Source organism: Nothoprocta perdicaria, unplaced genomic scaffold (assembly GCF_003342845.1).
Source record: "Nothoprocta perdicaria isolate Ctin4 unplaced genomic scaffold, notPer1 scaffold_407, whole genome shotgun sequence".
Classification (NCBI taxonomy): domain Eukaryota; kingdom Metazoa; phylum Chordata; class Aves; order Tinamiformes; family Tinamidae; genus Nothoprocta; species Nothoprocta perdicaria.
Window position 1 is genome coordinate 297710 of NW_020455652.1, and position 21651 is coordinate 319360.

General features: G+C 43.6%; 1 protein-coding gene across 2 annotated transcripts in view; it reads right to left on the reverse strand.

Moving 5' to 3' along the window:
- The window catches only part of NSMCE2 (NSE2 (MMS21) homolog, SMC5-SMC6 complex SUMO ligase), a 126141-nt gene that overhangs the window by 97172 nt on the left and 7318 nt on the right, over positions 1 to 21651 (reverse strand). The window contains exon 3 of one of the 2 annotated variants that reach the window (XM_026045649.1): positions 3100 to 3206. The exons of the other annotated variant lie outside the window; for it this stretch is intronic. Within the exon in view, the coding sequence (XP_025901434.1) occupies positions 3100 to 3206 (107 nt within the window). The remainder of the gene's footprint in view (positions 1 to 3099; positions 3207 to 21651) is intronic. 2 annotated transcript variants of the gene reach the window in all.

Here is a 21651-nt window from a genome sequence, read left to right on the forward strand (position 1 = left end):
ATTCAAACAGAAGAGGATGCTGATACGTTTCGCCTTCTGCATTCCTCCAACTGCAGCCTAAATCAACAAAAACTCGTTTTTTAAAAGCCTGCAACTGCTCTTCACGCTAGTTCCTCGTTACTTACACTACATACTCCTGTTGCACAATATCAGCATTTTGTCAATGTTGCTTAAATATGCACATAAAATAATAAATGGAGAGCTCTAACGCACGCTGTTTGCAGAGAGGGCAAGTTACCCTTATCTCGTGAACTTACAGTTGGACAAGCGGGCGATAAGAAGGTGAAGTACAGAACACAAMCCACTAGAGAACGCAACCTACAGCTGTAGGAAAAAACTAAAAGACCAGAAAAAACACAGTGATAAACTCGCAAAATAATCATTTTCTTTCAACTTGAAACAAATACTGTTCATACTGTATATGAAAATAGTCGGCCTGTGGAAATGCATGACCTGAGCCCTGAGGGCAGGGCCTCGGCTGCACGCAGGGTGCCGCAGAGGCTATTTTAAACACAAGCTTTTCCACAGCTGCCTCCACGTGCAGCCCTCAGTTCAGTAATCCCTATTTCCTGAAGCAGGTTTTAAGCTGGTCTCCGACAGGTAAGTGCAGACGTACCATGTAGTTCTAGAAGCAGCACATRCAGCTCTGCCCTCAGTGAGGCATTAGCTCTTATTCTTAGTGAACGGGTTTGTACCTTTGCCCTGCTGCAGAATCTTACATATGTTATTTCTTCCTCTTACTCAAAAAGATTTTCTCAAGGTGCTGGCAGTGGAAAGTACAGAAAATTCCCTGGAGAGAGGTAGGAGGAAGGGATGAGAGAAGTGAGGCTGATTAGCCATTATTGACCTTATATCTTATCTCCTAAATTCAATATATGTCCTGGAGCCTCATACTTAAAGTCTATGGAAAGAAAAAAACAGGGAAGGAGCTTGTTTTACCCAAACAAGGAAGGGTCTCTGACACAATATAAATGAATAGGACATAAATACACCTGCCACCTGTTTCACTGAAGCCCTGCTGGACATCTCTAATCTCTAATTTTACTAGTAAGGCTTTAAAAATAATGAATACCCCAAGGAAAAGGAAAAACCTCGGAATGGTCTGACAAATCTATGCTAGGAGCTCTGCAATTATGGTGACAAGTGAATTGAAATGMGTATTTAGAGTCTGTCCAGAGAACGGATTTAATGCTGACCAGCATTTGCTAACGTAGGCAGTTTTCAGCTCCTTCGAAATATATGGTATTTACCTATCTGGATGAAACTTTTTCAGGTTTCACATCTGATTCAGGATGATACTTAAAAATTATTAAAGGAAAAACAGTTTACAAAACAAAAATGTAACTATTTTCTTGGATTAAAAATGGAGGAAAACTACATTGCTCTGCTCTCCTTTAAGCCCTGGGGCACAGATTTCTTCTCTTGAGGGGAGATAGCGCTGCACCTTTGCTTTCTCTGGAAAAACGCCCACAAAGCGAGCCCTAGTGCTCTGGCTGCAGGTGGCGCACGGGGTATTTTGCCAGTGGAGTTTTCCAGGCAGGATGGGGCCCGGCCACGCAGCGGAGCCGCCTGCAGCGAGGCCCAGGGCCGGGTGCTGCGGGAGGGCAGGGGGGCAGCGAGCGCCCCAGGGCCGGGGGCCGCCGAGCGCCCCGGGACTCGGGGACCCGGCACCCCCTGGCGGCCGGAGCCGGGCCGGGCAGAACTGAGCCAGGCCCAGCAGAACGGAGCTGGGCTGGGCTCAGCAGAACTGAGCCAGGCTGAAYGGAGCTGAGCTGGGCTGGGCTCAGCAGAACTGAGMCAGGTTGAGYGCAATTGAGCTGGGCCGAGCTGGGCCTAGCAGAATCGAGCCACGCTGGACTGAACTGAGTTGGGACAGGCTGGGCTAAGCAGGGCTGAGCAGAACCAAGCCAGGCTGAGCAGAACAGAGATGAGCCGGGCCAAGCTGGGCCTAGCAGAACTGGGCCAGGCTGAGTGGAACTGAGCTGAGCTAGACCAAGCAGGGCCAAGCAGAATCGAGCCTGGCTGAATGGAACCAAGCTGGGTTGCGCTGGGCTGAGCAGGGCGGAGCCAAAGTGAGCCAGGCTGAACAGAACTGAGCTGCATGGGGTCAAGCGGGGCTGAGCAGAATCAAGCCAGGTTGAGCGGAACCGAGCCAGGCGAGATGAACGGAGCCAGGGCAACATGAGCTGGGTCAAGAGAGTCGAGCAGAACTGAGCGGGGATGAGTGGAAGTGAGCCTGGCTGAGCCAGGCTGGGCTGAGCCAAGCCAAGCTGGACCAGGCCAAGGCGGAGCTGGGTAGAGCCAAGTCAGGCTGAGGTGTACTGAGCTGGGCTGAACCGAGCCAGGCCAAACTGAGCTGCGCCAAGCCACGCCAAGTCAAGCTGGACCGAACCAAGCTGGGCCAGACTGGGCTAAGATGGGCTAAGATGAGCCGGGCTGGGCCAAGCCAAGTTGAGCAGAGCAGGGCTGAGATAAGCCAAGCTGAGCTGAGCTGAGCAGGGCCGAGTGCTCTGCGGCTGCCGTCTCTGCCCGAGCAACAGTCCCTGCCCTTTGGCAGAGCCCTTCCAATACCGCAGTGCCCCAAGCCTTGCAGAAATGAGTGGTYGGGTATCAAAGGAGACCCCGGTTATGAAACAAGCAATTAACACACTCCTCCTTTATTAAGCATCAGCAAACTCGTGTGTCAGGAGCCTGGAAACCAGGTTTCCCGGGCTGTGTGGCTGCAGCAGCCACTSGGCTATTCCTGTGCTCAGCCGCCGCCTCCGTCGCGCAGCCTCCATCCTCCTCGGCGCGTGAAGTGAGCGTCGCCCAGCACGGGCGCTGGGACTACACACACAGTCCTCCCTCATTCCCAGGGCACTACTCGCCTCCGCAGGAATTTTGTGGAAAATACTACTGAACACATCAATAGAAAGGGTACCGCAAGGCATGCATGCTGGGAAGCAAAAGTGCACCTCTATGGGCAACCTTAGTATTTTACCTTCAAAAAAAATCTATTTTTTCCAACATTGYATTATTTTAAGGTAACATTTTGTATTTTACAGTTAAAATATTTAAGTAAGCACATGTAGGGCAGCTCTAATAGAAAAGCCAGTTTACCTGATGGACTGTTTCTTCAATTGCTGTCATRTAATGATTAAGTTCTCTGTCCATAGCAGCATATTCTAGCATCACATTTTCCATACTGTCAACCTCTTCTACATCATCTGCAAAACAAAGTATTTGCACATGGGTCATCAACTGCACTAGCTTCAGGCAGCAGTTTTCCTTTTGCAGGCAGGAAAACAAATATTAATGCTCTGAATTTGTTACACTGTGAATGAAAATGCAGTAACTGTATTTCAGCATCTGCAAGGAAGAGCAGGTGCTTGCAGGCTCCTCAATCATATACTTCTCACCTATTTTGCAACCATAAACCTTGACATTTCTTGAGTAACTTGAACAAACAGCTTACTCAGAAAGACACTTCCCTGGTTTCATGTGAACGGTGGAGTGTGTGTGTAATTTCATCTACCAACACCTAGTCATTAGGCAATCAGGGTATTTTCTGCAAAAGTTGTATTTCGTGACTCATCACGGGGCCTCAGAAACATTGAGAAGAAACTTAAATGCCCTCTCACTACAGGACACTTCAAAGCTAAAACTGGGGCCCTTTTCCCCCAGTAAACATAGGTACTGCCAGGCAAAACAGAGGCAGAACTTTCTGACATGGGAATTAATGGAAGGTGAGATAGAAYTGATAAATCGAACAGTAAAATTCTAATTGCCAGCGAAAAATAAGTGAGGACAGGACGTGTAATTARTATTTCATTTCCCTCTCCAGTTACAGCCCTGCCTTCCCCTTCTAGCCGTGCCGTGCACGCAGTGGGCTCGGACCGCACAGCTGGGCATCCCCGGAGCCGCTCCCGGCCACGGAGCCGCAGCTCCAGCTCCCGGCACAGGGACCTGGATCACACCAAATAGGGCCAACGGCGGCAGCCCGGGCAGCACAGGCCTCTAACCCCTTCATGAAATGGGGAAATACAAATCTCAGTCTGTTCTGATCCCTTTTATTCCTACCCTGGAAGTTGCAGGGGTAAGGAAAGGAGCTGGAAACAGTTGGGAGCTGGAAGCTGTGAAAAAAAATCCAAATCTGTAATGCAGAAATAGCAGGAGTCATTTAACATAGCATTCCTGTTTACCAGCAGATTAAGGAGACAATCCCTGTCATTATTTCAGGGAGAAAATCATAGTATAAGTATAATTTAACTTTTTTAGCTTTTTTAAACTATTTGATGACACAAAAATCCACCTCTGCAGCAAGGCAGCACAGAGCCCTGGGCCTGGCCTCCTTTGCTCAAGAGCAAAACCCGAAACTGTCCCCGAGATGCATCACTTGGGGACTGCAGCTTTGTACCRCATGGAGCAGGGGTGGACTCAGAGACTGAAGGAAAAGCTCCAAGATATATTTACACAAGAAAAAGTTACATAATAAGCCGTACTATTTTGTGAACATGGCAATTACAGTCATGATGTTTCCCTTAATTATACCCAGGCTTGGTACGGGTCCATTTTTCATTAGGCAGATGAATGGGTAACACAGACAGAATCTTGGCTTCCCTGCAAGTTTCTTGTGAATAATCAGCACTTCCCTCTCCCCTTCCCCTTCCCTCCCACCCGGTTTCCATATCCTCTCGGGGAGCTGTGACCAGGCTCTTCTTCCTTCCTGCCAGGAAGCACATGAAGTGCCTCCTTCCAGGCTGATACAAATGGTTCTCCATGAATCACAGGAAAGGTTTGCGTAGCAAGTAACTGTCATTCTCCTCCCATGGCCCAAATGAATCATCTCAGCGACACAAAGAAACAACAGTGGCCTAAATCTATTCTTTTGGAGGAAAAGAAAAGGGCATTGTTAAGTAGCAAGGGAGCTGTGTTAATGCAGCCCTCCCTAAAAGTTCAGAAAAGCTTTAGATAAARAATAATAAGGTTGCAGCGGATCTTACAGCACTGGAGAGGTGCATTAAAAGTAAGCGCCAGCACAGAGGGCAGCAGGGACATTATCTGTAACCACCTCCTGCCCTACATTCCTCCGGTCCCAAGAGTTACACCCAGGCACCGGCCTGTTTTAAGTCTCAACGATGTTCATCAGAGTCCCTCATGTGCTGCTCCCTCTTGCACGTGAAGCTACGTATGTTCTACATACAGAGGAAACCCTAAATGTGCAGCACTAAGGCATCATTAGAGCCTGATGTTGACAAAGTTATAGAATAAGGATGGGTCCTGAAGGATGAATAAAGGTGTGTGATGTCTCTCCCCTTTTGAGGGGATGTCTCAACCCTTATGAGATGTTTCCATCTCATAATCCCACACGAGGCTCTGCAATGTGTAAATGTGGTGGCGCACACACCAAGGCTGAGGCACCGGACACCCCAGCGGACCTGGTCTTACCAGGGAATGAGAACTTGGCAGAGGACAAACCTACCTCTCTCATCAACCCACCCGCAACTCAGTCTCCCAAATACCACCCACTCTTAGCTTAACAGCACTGTGCGAGTAAGAGGAATCAAAATTTAACAATTAATTGAAGCTTCTGAAAGATTAAATGGCCTTACTACCCATTCTCCAAACTCCATCACTGCTTTTACTTTGGTGGTGAGGAAGGGAGCGGAGGTTCAGGATGAAGAAGGATGCAAGGCCATGTCCCTCTCCCACCAGACTGACCACACTATCTGCTCGATTCCCTCCCTGGCCAATTCCAGCCACAAACCTCTCATTCTGCAGGCCAAAAACCTCCCTCTGTGCCAAGCCCAAACACTCTGCAACTGCTGGATAACTTTCTGTTATTTACTCAGAATAAATCCTAATCTTGCTTCAAATTCATATCTGAAGAATTCATTCCAAACTTTCTGCATATGCATCTAGCTACTGCCACCAAATACCAGAGAAGTTACAAACTGTAGTTAAGTTTCCTTGTTATCTAGGCTAAATATGTTGACTTCACTACGGATTTCTCCACAAGACCTTCCCCTCACCACCCAGAGATTATGTATTTTGCAATATTACAGATTTTATTTAAAGAAAGTCCAGTTCAAGGCCATAATTTTCATTTTCAAAGCTCCATGTGCATGATGTTAAAATTATCTGGCTTTGACATGAATTACCTGCACTTCATCATTGTGGATTTCCACTTGCCTAGCTCTGTAACTCTTTTTCACAGAGCTGCATACTGAAAACAGGGATATTATTCTGAAAAGACTCTCTCCAACATACCTCAAAAACACATAAAGAGACTAGCAAGAGTTCCAGTCTCCTGTTTCTATTGAGAGACCAAGCAGACCGTGCTCAGGTGGCCAATTGCTGATTCAAATTGTAATCAGTCAGGGCAAATTCACACACCATAAAGCCTAAAGGGCTAGAACAGACGTTGCAAAAACAGGATGGAGTCAAATCAGCACTGTTTTAATGCTATCTATATTAAGGTCTGTCTAAAATATCACCCATCTATTCAAAGCTTTCAATTCCTTCTAAAATCTCCGAGCTCTTATTTACCGTTTACTTATCTGTACACATCCACAAGACAGCAAATTTTCCCTTTTTCTTTCAGAACTTCCTCTTTTTCTGTGCAAAAATTCATTAACAATATGACTATTTACTTATTTATGGTATTATTTACTTATTTGGTGGTACTTATGTATTTACTTATAAGTAAATACTTACGGTATTTACTTATTTATTAGTGCTGTCCTACCAACAACACATGATAATACACAGTCTGCCACAGAAGTAAATTTTGATTTGAATTGCTATGCCAAACAAAATATTCAGTTATAAGAAGACTCTAAGCCTACAAATATAACAGTTCTTAAAATGAAGGGTTAAACATGCACAGCATGGATTAACATAAATATACATACTCATATTTTTGATCATTTTGGCTCATAAAAGTCAAGCTTTCAATTTGAAGCAAAACAGGACATTATGAGCTCTACCCTCTATGTCATACATTAGGTTGCTCTTAACTTCAGTGCTATAAAACTACCYTTCCACCATTCCAAGCAGAAGGAGGATGCACCATTGCCCACAGATTCCAGGCTCTTAAACCAAGCGTAACACAGACATCTGTCACTTGAGCCAGTAGTGATAGTAGCAGTAGTAGGCAGTTGTCTTCATACGCACCAGCAGCAGATAAAATACACATTTTGCCAGCAGCTTTCAAGTTACTGCTGACAGCAGAGGGATGCAGGCTCCAGGACTCCTTCATTTAGTTCCACCTTTGGGAGGCAGTTAACACTTTTCATTGCTGGTAGCAAATCCTTCGTTTTCAAAACAACAAAATAGTGCCAACACAGACACACGTACACACACCATTTAATAATTGGTAATTCCAGTCTGATCATACATACGGGAAAAAAAAACCACAAATACACACAGTAGCAACAACCAAACAAAAAAAATGACCTAATGTCCTCAAAATCTTTCTCTCAAAGCAAGYGGGGAAGGCCACGTAGGGAAATGGCAATTGGAGTAAATAGGAACTTGGAGCAGAGATTGCGGAATTTCACTCACCACTGAAGCCAGACCTAAAGGGGACTTCTCAGGAAATGCTTAACTGGGGTTAGAGTGGATGAGCTGGATTTCCCTCCCTGCCTCCTAAAAGGCCGTTCCTTTTGCACGGATCGCTTGGAGACACCCAGAGCTACAGGCTCTTCAGGTGCACTTTACAGACCCATGTTTGGAGCAGCACTCCAGGGAAAACCAGGCATCTTTCAGACAGTGAAATGACACAGTGTAAGAAAGAGAAACCTGCTCCTCTGTATCCTACAGCCTTGTTTCTAATCTGTTCTCCTGGAAGATGGAGGAAAGGGGGTTCAAATCCATGAACTGAACCCAGTTCAGGAAAGCTGAAATAGAGAGCCAAGATGAATCTGAATTTCTCAGGTTCCATCAAAGAAGAAACCTGAGTAGAAAGAAGAAAAGTGAGGAGATTGTGGGAGAGAGGACTACAAAGTCTGTAAAACAAGAAGGGATCAAGAGAACTCCCACCAGAATTGTCACTTTTGAAGAGTATCTAAAGCTTTATCTAATTTTCCATTTGGCTTTTGTGAAGAATTTGCAAAACAAGCTGCAATGCATTTGGCTTTACCTGAGTGCAGTCTCCTGAGGCTTTATTTGGGAGGGGAGAGATAAGAGATGCTTTTCAGTTTGGATCAAAACTTTTATTTTATACAGCAATTATCTGGGGGGAAAAAAAAAAAAAGAAATACTGTAGATTATCCAGTTCTCTAAGATTTTTTTTTTTAATGATAGAATTATTAAAGTAAGTGTAATCTAACAGACACTCTTCTCTCAAACTGCTACAAGAAAATTCACCTTGTGTTCTAGGCTATTCCTATGACTTTCTCAAATGAGAAGAGACAAGAGTCAGGGACCCAGGAGGCTCCTGCCAATCATCTGGATCTGAAACCCAAATAAATTGTATTCCAGAGAGCCAACGTTACAGCAGCCACAAACCACCTGGGCTGCCTCCGTTCTGACTGCCCAGTTTGAAGGTCTCCCATGGCCACGTTTTCAGAGTGGGAGTAACGCGCATTCCGAAAACAGAGTCATCTCAGAGTGGGCACGGAGAAGCTGAGGCACCCAGGATTACTAACTACCTTTGAAAATAACTTACCATATTATTCTATAATAAAGTAATCACGAAACTTTTGCTCAATATGAAACTCCCTTAGACACCACTGCCAACAGAACTAGGCCAACAGTAGTTTTGAAAGTGACTTCCTTATAATACATGTTTTTTTTTTCAAGACCATTGGGGGTGGCTAAAAAGTCATGATGACCTCAGTTCAGATTTGAGAGCAATAATGAAGATCTCTCTTACYATGTATTTTTGGCACAGCATCCAAGCAGATGGCAAGGTGAGCAGGGCAGTACCTCGCAACTCATGTTCACACTGTGGTAATACCCAGAAATACCAGAGAACTGAACAGGGCACTTGGATTTAGCAAAACACTTCAMTATACGCAGACATGCTTTGCTGTATAGAACCCCAAATAAAATATTCTTCATCACAGTGGTTTAATTTAGGCCAAGACACATAAAAAAACAAACGGATATCAACTTCATCTATTTAAAAAAAAAAAAAAAAAGTTTGCTCTGGGTAAGAAATTGTTAAAAGCCCTTAAATATTTTTTTCCTGTCAGGGTCGCTATTCCAGGTGCAATGCACACGGGACCACCTTAATGCACACTTACCCAACTCAGTGTGGATACGTGCTTAGCTACATGTCACATCCCGAACCTCTCAGAGGCTACRTCCATCCCTTCAGACAAAAGATAAACAAAATGCTCCAGATATTTATTAAATTCCAAGGCTGCAGTGATGTTAACCTTTATTATGTTGCTTAACACCTACTTTATTCTGCAGGAAAAAAAAAAAAAGTTAAAAAAAAAAAAAGACAATTTATCTACTGGGTGGGACCAGGACAGCTAATAGAAGATAAGCCATTTATAAGAGGCAACAGTTCTGAGAAGCAACTCCAGCTCTCCTTTCACAATTCAGTCAATTTTCGGGCATTACGATAATGTCCATCCAGACCTACTGCGTCCTCTTCAACAAATGCCTCCATCAGCATTCCTCAGCACTATCTACACTCCCAGGCCCACAGAGAACAAGAACACAAGTCATGTTGACAGCTAAGCAGCAAGCAAACATCAAGGGTGAGGGTCACGCACCTCTTCTTTGACAGCAAGGGCTGCTTCACAGACCCTCTCTGCAGGCACTCGGCCTTGCTCCTCCCTCAAAGGCTGCTCCTGTGCCTTCCTGCAGCTTGGACACTGTGACTTTGCACAGCAAATCCAACCCAACCCAATCCAAGCTAAGAAGAGCATCCTTTCCTCAAAAAAACACAAAAATCCCCTGGGGAATGATATTCCAGGGATTGAGTTTACAGCGCAGATGAACACTTGTATTGGTAGACTTGAAGTGGGGGAMATTCCAGTGGCGGGCAAAGGGTTGGCAGAGTAATATGAAAAGAAACCAAGAAAAGAAAAAGATGCATTTTCTGTATTTTTTAAGCAAGTAGAAGGCAGAGTATTTTCTTTTCTCTTTAGATAGAAATCTCAGACCAATCTCTCATAAAATAAACAACAAAAGCCCTCTATTTTCCTTTGTACATACATATACATCCATCTTTTCACAGTGTGTTCCAACGTACTATGAAATTAAGACTGAAAGCAGCATTCACTGTTAATTTTAGTGGGAGAGGACTTTCCTGTGACTATCCGGCCTGCGCATGGATGTGTGGACACGTCTCAGGCCCGGCGCCCAAGAGCTAGCAATGTGAGGCCTTGAAGAACTGGGGATGTGAGGCCTTGAAGAACTGGGGATGTGAGGCCTTGAAGAACTGGGGATGTGAGGCCTTCGCTGCCCTCCCTCCACCCACCTGCTCCTTCCATAGCTTGACACGGTAAAATCTTGACCAAATTCTAATCATTTCTTGAAGTATTGTCCCTCACAAGGAACAGTGAGATATTCTTTAAGATAGCTTTTAACATTGTTATAGTTGCTACTCCTCAATCTGTGAAGACACTTTCTAAAACTTCTGATGAAGGCATTTTATTTCAAAGCTTTTAGAGGGAATTAGATTTCCATAAATGTAACAGCTTGCTGTTTCTGCAGTCTTCCCTGTACAGGAATACCTCCAAAAATGATTCTCATTCCCAGCGTGTTTATTCTTTATTTTTAAAGAACTGTAACTTTATTCTGTATCAGCACCGAGCTCTCTACTGGCAGACTACAACCTCTAGAGAGGTAATTCCCCCTCTCTGTTTACAGGCCAGCACGATTAATGACTTCTTGTCAGTAAAGAGTCTTCCCTGACTCTGAACTGCATCAACAGCTCCAAACACACACTTGAACCCTTCCATGTGAAGTGCAGCTCTGTCTCTTAATAAAAGGCAGACTTGTCATTATCCACCAGTAAACAGAACTGTTAGGTTCTTCACGAGATAAACGTGTCTTTTTTWAAAATGAATCTATTGCATTTCTCATCTCAGAAAAGCTCATTCAGAYTACACCTTCGTTTAACTAAATGCAGTAGTCACTCAGGACTTGTCCATACATGAATGGGTTTTTGGGGAAACTGGCAATGGGAGGGCAAGACAAAGAAAAATTAGTAAAGACAGTAAATTAAACTGTACCCAAGGCCTTCAAAATTCACAAAAACTTTACACTTCTGTCCAGAATTGGAAGCTGCTTACTTGGCGGTGAGATGAAGCTAACAATTCCCATCAGAGCTTATTGATTCGGGCACAATGTCCCAGAGAACACAACTMTGTTGGTCCCAGGCTGAAGCTTCCACCATGTCCGTGTCTGGGGAAGCTCTCAGATTCAAACTCTAATCGCAGACTAGATGTGCTCCATGTGGCACCCCAAGAAACGTGTCACCTGCTGCAGCTTCAGTGGCACGGCTAGAAAACAGGGCCACGTCTGAGACCGGAGCAGGGGAGTCATCTCATCCCTCAGCGAGGCCGAGCGCGCAGCTCCRCTGCAGACACAGCCCCTCTGCACAGGCTGCTCTACAGACTGCTCACACTGAAAACTAGAACTATTCCTTCTAGTGGAAGCAAAGCCCTGTTCGCAGACTGTACCACAAGTGAGCTCTGGTGCATATCAAGGTGCAAAGCAAGAGCGAGACAATTTGTCCCCAGCAGCACAGACTCACTTCCGAGCAGTTCAGCGATCCCAAACAYGCTCCCACGCGGTAAGAAAACAGAATCCAAACTGCACTTCCACATCCAACAGCAACAGCTTCATGCAGACACAAACAAGTGCTCTTCCAACAGTGAAATTTCAGCGTTATTGAGCTAAAATGAAACAGTTGGGGAAGAAGAAATGCCAAATTTTTGGTTTTTTTTTTTTAATATAAAATATTTTGATTCAATGCTTTCAAACATAGCTTTTTTTACTCTGGACCTGCATAATTTTTCATTCTGAGTTTTCCTACTTCTGCTTCTACCACCTCTGCTGCTACTGAATTTTCAGTAGCTATAGGCAAAGTTAAGCAGGACTTCAGCTATCTAGTCAGGGGACTAGCAGTAGCAGGGGATCAGCTGCAGCATCAGGAGCTCCAAGTTCTACACCACTATGGCCAGAGTGGTAACATGTCTTACATCAGGGCTGATGTCTGGTCCACACATATAAAGAATAAACAAAAGATATATATGATGTATATCAAAAATATATTTTCAAAATATAGAGCAAATAATGGGAAGCTTTGTTATGTTTTGTTTTTTAAAATCTACAACACTGCTACGTGAGTTCATTGGAAAATGACAGTGTCATGGGAAGGTTGGCAAACAGGAAGAGGCATCTTCTCCAGAAGGGAGTGTTTGTTGGGAATGCAGATGGCTCCCCATGTGCTGGGTATGATCTAGGTTCTGTTAAGGAGAGGTAAGGGCACAAGCAAGCTTGGACTGAAGGTGTGGAGAACACCAATGTCTGACTTAAACCAAGGCCAAGTGATGTCATCCCTGACACAAAACATCCAATTGAGCATCACAAAGACCTTCTGAGTCCATAATTCCCCAATACGGCTATAAAAAGACTCCCAAAATTCTAATCCTCTTACACAAAAAAAGGCAAAGACTGGACACGAACTGCAAGCCTAATGAAAACCAGCAATTCATTCTGCCTCTATCAGGCCTCCTTTGCATAAAATCTCTCTGTGAACTGGCAGATCTCCTTTTTTTGGCATGAACTGCTAGTATGTGGCGCTCAATCTGCTGCTTGCATACTGGTAAGTAGCAAAGCTAAATCTTTCCATTAGTGGAATTTTATTTCCCACAAACTTAATCCAAAAACTTGTACTATGAGGAGGTGCTAATTTGCTATCATGTGGGAACACACATCTCCATGCAAGAAAGGATCGTGCATTCCTGTATCGCCTGGGTCTCTCCTATAAGCACAAATATTTATGATTTTGAGAGGACAAAAGAGCTTTTTTGAGGGCTTAAAGTACACTGCAGATGACAATCTCTTAACATGCTTTTTAAATAAAACCACGTTCAACTCTGTCCATAGCAGAAAAGAGATAGATTAGTAGGGACGTCATTGCTAGTGGGTAGTAGTTTCGGACACTGTGAAATGTATTGCATCAGGGAACTTCCTCCCTCTACGTTGAYAAAATTTTAGTTTTAAATTTGTTTCAACTTGTATAAATTCTAAGTTTAAATGCAGTTTTCKGAATAAGCAACTCAGCCAAATCTATGCACTGAAGTACATTTGTTAAGCCAAGTCTCAATTTTTAATTAGCAGATTATTTTGAGGCATGAGGACAGACTATGCACCTCCAACAAAGAATGGATAAATGATGAATCCAAAAATACTTGAGACAGAATTTGAATGATTGATGGCATATCTAATTCATTCGAAAAACAGCTGTGAATTATATCCACACCCACAAGTAATAAACTAAAAAAAAGTCTGGTGAAAATGTCACACTAATCTACCCATACAGAAAATAGTCTACTCGCCCACTGCTTACTAAGATGATTAGTAAGGAAATCACAAGTTAAATTTTATTCATCTGCTTAAGAAAAATAGGAAAGAGTTTGCAGGGTTGCTTTAACTCCCAAGATATTATTGTCACTTGACATTTACGTGCAATGTGTAATTCCATTCCCACTTGCAGTCTGGGGAAAGCCTGTTAACATACTTCCTTAATGTGTGAACACTTCTTTGAATTGCGTTCTTTTCATCTGCCACCTTCTCCTTAAGCCAGCTGGCTCCCTTTGTTAAGTCTTTTTTAATACGAAAGTTCATTATATGTAATTTATGGAGGAGTTTGAGGTTGTCACTTCTATCGAGTGCTACAGCATATGCATATTTCAAAGCACTCTATAGCATTTGTTGATAATGTCAGAAGAAGCAAAGAGGTTCACACATTTATCTATTCTGAATAACTCCAGAGTGAGATAAATCAGAAGGACCACAGAACCCTTCTCATTTGCAGCCCCATGGACCAGTCCTCCTGCAATTTAGACTGCTCTTGCCAGGCTACTTTTTCTATTTGCAAAAGCTTAACACTTCTGTGAACACTTCAGAAGTTGCTTATATGGGAAACATCATTAGAAAGGCATTCAACTATCTTTGGTCATCTAGAACACCATCAGCCTAGTGCATTTTCTACACCAAACCTGCTCAAAAAAAACCCCATCCCATTCTCTTATATAATAGTAGCTCTAACAGCATCATGATTTTCTATTTTCTGATTGGTTTTATTGGCATAAAAGTCCACGAACACACAAATTAAAAAGAAACRGATCAGAAAGCTAGCAGATGACGAGTAATAAGCACAGTGGAGTAGGCTGTGTGGGCACTGAGCTCATGGAAACGCTGCCTATAGCCGCAGCTGGGCAGCAGTGCGAGTGAGGACAGGTCACCCGGCCATCCCCACGTGCCCAGCGCAGAGCACGGTGCCCTGTGATGCTAACGGCAGAGGCCAGGCCCTTACCCAGGGACTACAAGAGCCATAAGACTGGAAGGAGGTTTTTTTAAAGGGTTATTCATGTATGGAAGACTTTGCAGATACAGCCCTACCTTTCTACGGCAGCAGTGCGTAACTTGGGCAAATCTGCTACACTAACAAGCATAAGGCCAAATCCTTCCACAAATTGCATTTTTTTTCCAAAAAGTTTTTGTATTTTTAAGAGCCCCGTATTTTTTTCAAAGCCTGAAAATTGTGGTTTACAACAAGACTGACTAAAGCAGCTCAACCTGCTTAATTTAAGGGAGAGATGTTGAAAAGTGACTTGCCCATGATCCACCATGACCATCCTAAAGATTTCTGAAAAACTGGGCAGACAAAAAACAGTAAGATCCAATAGCTGAAAACTGAAAGAAGGCTAATGAAGAGATATGTAAGGGGAGGACCTATGCCAAGAAAAGTTGAACAATTTTTTCAGTCAGGATGTATTCTGTATCACTGTAGYTGACTTTCTGTTAGACCATGCTGGTTATCTTTTCAAAAGCAGTTTCAGTAGTTCATTTCTTTTGCACAAAAAATGGTTGAGGTTGGAAGGGACCTCTAGGGATCATCCAGTCCAACCCCCTGCTCTAGCAGGGACACCCAGAGTAYGGGACACAGGGCGGCATCCAGGCAGGTTTGGAAGATCTCCAGAAAAGCAGACTTCACAGGAGCCTCTCTGGGCAGCCTGTTCCAGGGCTCTGTCACCCTCACAGGAAAGTTCTTCCTCAAATTCAGGTGGACATTCCAGGGCTTCAGTTTGTGACTGATGCCTGTTCTCCTGTCTTGTCACTGGCCATCCCTGAAAATATTCCAGCCCCATCCTCTTGACACCSTCCCTATTTGTATACACCGGTAAGATTCCCTCTCCATCTTTTCATAATCATTTCTGAATCAGTGCAGGATTTTTCTCTGTTGGCACAGAATTATTTATACCCATTAATAAAAAGATACAGACTACACTCCTTGTAGACACGTCTGAAGGGTCTACTCAATAAATTCATCTAATTGCAATTTTCACTTAGTGTCCACAGCATATTTCAGTTGTTTCAACCACTTTTAATGCATATCGTGGTCTTCTGAGACCCAACAGTTCTTATTTAATTCAAAAAAGCCAACGATGACATTTTTGTTAAGCRACTGTTTTCTCTTCTGCTGCCTTTCCTTTCACATGCACACAAGCTTTTTCCTTGGATGCCTCTCTCACCTTTTCCAACCACATGCCTCCGTACAGGCTGCCGAAATTACATCTAGACTCTTACAGTGTAATTTCCACAAGTACTGAAAACAAAAGCAGTAGCAAAACTGAATACAGGAGTTTTAGATATTCAAATGTTAATGCTCCAAACACTCCTGACACCTCCTTTTACAGAAGGGAAACTGACGCCTAGTGAACTTTAATGTCTTGCCCAAGGCCACGCAGCAGCAGAGCCAGATTGAGAGCACCCAACTTCCTAGCTTAAAGGCTTCAGCAAAGCCAGACTTAGAGCACCTAGGTTGTTTTGCCTTGGTCATAGAACGCCCTCCTAAATTCCTAAGAGAAAATGAGGTACAGAAAAGGGAGGAGGAAAGAAAAAAAGTTATCAAAATAATCATAAAAAGATAATCTACACCCACAGTTCACAGGACGAACCTATGCCTGTCACCAAAGGCTTAAATTGTTCATAGGTCTCGGTGTCTGCAATCGYAAGGAAAACGCAAGCCTTGCATGAAACTTGGACTTAGGAAGCAAACGTTGCTATTTAAGCTCTTGGTGAATCAGTGCACACTATAATCTTCATTCTTCACAAGAGAGTCAGCCTGCTATAAAATATTGGTGTAAATGGAAACCTATCATAAAACTCAGATTTCAGTCAGAATGTATTTTTAGGTTTTCTGTTTTTAAATTATTTTTATCTGAAACCATTAAAAACACAGAACTAATTCTAGATGCAGTGGTATAAAAAAAATAATTGCGAGCACCAAAACAGAGGAAAGAGATACCAGAGCAGTCACAAGTTCCTGAATTATTAAAWGGGTGTTATTAATACAGCTGCAGGATGATAAGGTCTCAGAATGATTGTGTCTGTGTACAGGCTTATTTTCTGCTTTGCCCAAACGTCTAGAACATGTCAGCAAGGCTTGCTTCTACACCAGATAAATCTTTCCATAGTGGAAAGAATTAACAAAAGAAACAGAATTGCTTTATTTTCTTAATCTGGCTGAATGCTGACAAACCCAGATTTTCTATTTTGTGGGTTCAACCTCTCTCCCTCGATTTTTAAGCACCCAATTAGGTYATTGAAAGCTAAATACTGATCCACTCAACTCATGAAAATGAGAGCTTTCAGAGTGGATTTTTCAAAGCCTAAACTATTTTCAACATATACTGGATGCCTGTATTTTTAAATAGGAGCTAGCTGTATTTTCTTATTGCCRTGTTTCTGTGACAGAAATATGACAATATAAAAGGACAGATTAATATACTGCCGAGTATATTTTCATACAGTAAATTGTTCAGATAAAATATTCCTTTCTGGCTTTTGTTCAAAGGGCTGATTTATCTGTGTGCTGACGAGCCCCTACGAGACCTCTGCAGTGCTTCACAGCATCTGGGAACGGAGCAGACCTTCAGGACCATCTATTCTGATCTCATGCAGAGCAGAGGCCAAAGMACCTCACCCACCAACTTCCAGCCTATAACTTACGGTTGTCTGCTCACTCATTCTCTTAGGGTTAACATCACTGGTGTACAGAGGGTCTGCAGAAAGGTCCCTATAGAATTTAAATCCCCCTTATGAGCTATTTTGAAGACCGTTGAGAATTAATGAGGTCTAGGACACAGTAATTTATARTGACTATGGGTACATGAGGTAACCACGAGGTGACTGAAACCTTCCCTAACTCATAATGACCATTAARGGAAGACAGGAAACTCCTTAGGAAGCTCATGAAAAAGAGCATGTGTGTGTATATGTGTGCACACACACACACAGAGTTTATAGTACGAGTTTCTGTGTGTGCATATATGTATATATTTGAAAACAGGCACCATGTGAAGATTACCCCATGTAAGTTCAGGAATCAAGTGTGCAGTTTCYACCTGAGCACCCAGAAGAGCTCTGGCAAAACCCGAGGTAGTTCAGAGAAGATCCCTCTGCTCCGGTGCAAACTACCAGGGCAGGGGAGCCCCGGGACAGGCACTGCAGCCAATGCAGCAGCTGGTGCTGAATCAGGAGCGGATTTCCCTCCCAACGACGCGCTCTCCTTCAAGCACCACATACCAGCCCTGTGCCAGAACAACTGGATGAAATGCAATGACCTGCAGCATGCAGGAAGTCAAACCAGTAGATCACGTTCGTCTCGATCAGCTTTAATAAAGTCCGGAGCACCAAACACCTCCGACTGCGACGGGAGCCGCAGCAGGTGAACGAGCAGGGGCAGGGGCCGTAGCAAAGGCTTTGCTGCCATCTATTGGGTTTCCTCTTTCCTCCCAGAAGAGCACAAGTTGGGGATCTTGATGGTCTTGAAGGTCTTTTCCGACCACAGTGATTCTGTATCTTCCCTCGGATGTGTCCTTCTCGCTGAGCACTCAGAACAAACACACTGCTCATTACAGCTGCTTTGCCCTAACTGCACTGTGTTCTTTTTACAGCTGAAATTCCAGCTAGGAAAGAACCAGCCCACATATTTATTCCTCTCCACTTTGCAAGATTACAGACTGTGGTCACGATGGTTTGGGGACAGAAACAAAAGAGCTCAAATCTTTCATTACGAGTCATGTTTTTCCAGATTTTGAAGCGAAGTGTATTTCTAAACTCTCCTTTTTCAGACATCTTGCTTGACATCTTCAGAACTAAACAGTATATTCTAGCAATGGACTCATCAAGGCTGGATTTAAAGACTGTAAATTCCACTGAAATTCTTTAAGCACAAAATTCGGACAAAAATGAATCCAAATTCCTTTTCTCAAGATTTGGATATTCATTGTAGAGTATTAAAAGAAGTTTAACCAAACCTTTAGAAAAGCATTTTATAGAAGTTTAACCAAACCTTTGTTTCAAAAGAATAAAATTACTTGGAAAAAAAATTCTTAGGTGTGACGCCATAAACATACCTATTTTAAAAAAAATACATCTACCTTCCTCACTGTGCCTGGTTAGATATCTATACAACAACACAATAAGCTAATGCAATAGAGGTTACAGGGGAAATAGGTAACAATAAAAAAGAAAATCTGTCTTGAAAGAATGAATCTTATTGAATTTTTGAAGGAAAGAAAAAATTAAGTGTTCTTCAGAAGGAGAATGTGAAACTTTTATCTCAAATACTCCCCTCAAAACAAGATCCTTCTGAGAGAAGGATCCTACACGGATTGTGGTGGATGGCTACACGGAGTTTTGTTGCCTACACGGAGTTGGTGGATGGCTGTTAGTACCACAGACACTGGTGTAGCAAGACAACCACTAATGCTGGGGGTCAGGAAGCAGCTCCTTCTGTGGCCAGCTTCCCGCTGAGGGAATTCCCTCCACAACCTAGGAAGTGTGGGGTGAGGGCACAGGAATTCCCTCAGTGGCTTAGGATGTGTGGGATGAGGGCACAGGAATTCCCTCAGCGGCCTGGGAAGTGTGGGGTGAGGGCACAGGAATTCCTTCCACAGCCTGGGAAGCGCGGGGTGAGGGCACAGGAATTCCCTCAGCGGCCTGGGAAGCATGGGGTGAGGGCAGGCACCATGGGGATTCAAGGACAGCGCCCATGGAAAAGCCAAGGCTCCCCATTCCCTGGGCAGGGCCCTGCACCACAGGCCACAGCGAGGCCCACCAAGAGGGCACTAACCCCATAGAGGACACAGTCCAGAACCACGATCCGTTTGCAAAGAAACGTGTGACGTGCAAGGAAAAAGAAATCTTAAAACACCTCGGCTGCCTTAGACAACAGCAGGATAACAAGTCACAGCCTAGTCCCAGCTCATGTCCTCCCTCAGCAGACCTGTGTGTACTCTTATGAAGACAACTCCATTACACTCCTACTGTTGCTAGAGAGCACAGGGATCTCTAACGTTATGGAAACTCMTTGAACATGAGTGTTTTAGGAGCATCGGTGTCAGCAGGGTCACTGCTACACTCCAGAAGAGTCATTTCATGGGTCATCTCATACGCAAGAACTTACCTTTAAGCATGTGCTACGATACAGTGCTACAGACACTGTATTTGAATTTTGAATGGAGTAGAGAAACTAGGAAAAAAAGAGAAAACCAAACAAATGAACCGAGCCTATTTATACTCAAACACAGCTACAGATCCCACGCCTGTGTTGGGGTTTGCATCACTCCAAGCAGCAGGAATGCAGCGATGAACAAACTTCTGGCCTGCAACTCCAGGACTGTTGCAATGCGAGGCACCAGATGCAAATATAGTGGATATTCGATACAACCTTATGAATCAACCCTCTATTAAAAGGCTGCTAAATTTCATCAGGCTGGGCTGGCCAATGTGCCTATATTCCCAACACTCCTTCCTATATCAACACGAGTTAGTAGTGTTTAGAGTGATGCCTGTTTAACATTTTAAGAGAGCAATGAGTTAAATCTAAAGGTTGTAGAAAAAAATAATAAAGCTGCAAGAATTTGGGAAAGTATGGGTTCAGGAAGGGAGAATGTAGGGAGGAAGGGGACAGGCTGTTTTCGTTGGTGGCCAGCAATAGGACGAGGGGTAATGGCCATAAGCTGGAGCACAGGAAGTTCCATCTCCAGATGAGGAAGAACTTCTTTCCTGTGAGGGTGACAGAGCCCTGGAACAGGCTGCCCAGGGAGGTTGTGGAGTCTCCTTCTCTGGAGGTCTTCAAAACTTGCCTGGATGCCGCCCTGTGCCACATGCTCTAGGTATCCCTGCTTGAGCGGGAAGGTTGGTCTAGATGATCTCTAGAGGTCCTTTCCAACCTTGAATATTCTGTGATTATGGGAAAGCATGGGAAAGCATGGGAAAGCATGGGAAAATAAGCACAAGGATTGGAGAGGAAGGAAAAACACTCACACACAAGGGCCAGTGCTGCTAATAGGAAGATTATTGCTATATAATACAGAGGGCAAACAGCTATGGGTAGCAGTTGACTATGAAAATTTAGGGCAAATTTCTGGAAAAAGGAAAGCAGCTCCATTCTTTCCCAGAAAAAGATTAGAGTTCAGCTGGAATAATTGCTTCCCATCCAGCTATTCCATCCTACAATGCGAGGCCTCTGCATTTTACAGTAGGAATTTGCTGTGTGGTTGGAATACGGTGTCAGACATCGAGGAAGTCTGTCGTTCTTGGCATGAAATCCTGTCCATCTGATCAGATAACAACCCTATCTCATCATGCCTTAAATGCATTTTAGAAGCTTTATGTAAGAATTTCTTAATATCTTATCTCCAGTGTGCATCCTCTCCAGCTCTTCCAATTATTTAGCATTTGCACCAGACCTTTTCCCAGTTATAATACAGCTGTGGCTCCAGTGGGGAGACCAGAAACTCCCYTGAAAGGGCCAAGTGCTGGGCTGGAAGCAGTGAGATGACCACAAGTGAGTCTTCTTTCTGCTGATGTCTACACTTGTTCGTACTACACAATGTCAAGTCCTTGATACAGTTCTCCTRCTTCTACTGTAGGAGTTGGATAAAACTGATAAAAAATGATAAAATTAGGGAATTCACATCCAATTCCTTAGGGCAGAGCAGGAAATGGGTCACTGCTACGGCAGACTACTAAAGCTCAAMGAACAGATTGAGACTAAATTTATTACGACACAAGTTACAGTAGAATTTAGCCTCGCCTAATAGTTAACAAAAGCAAAAGCTCAGTCTTATTGCTTATTCAAAGCCAAATTTTGAGACAGAAAAAAGAATTTACAGCCATTTGTGAGATATATATACTCTTAAAAAGTGAAAAGCTTGACATGAAAAAGATGATTTTAAGTGCATTTATAATTGATATCTAACTATGTCACCTTCAAATTCTTGTACCTCTTGGGTCTCTAATCCAGCAAAGGATAAGAGCACGTGGTTAAGCTTTAAAACACAGATCACTCCAAGAGTTGGAGGATCATGTAAGAATTTAACTTGATGCTTTCCACAGTGTTTGGTTGGACTGGGACATAGAACATGCATGTGAAGTTTGAGCACAGATGTGATGATATAC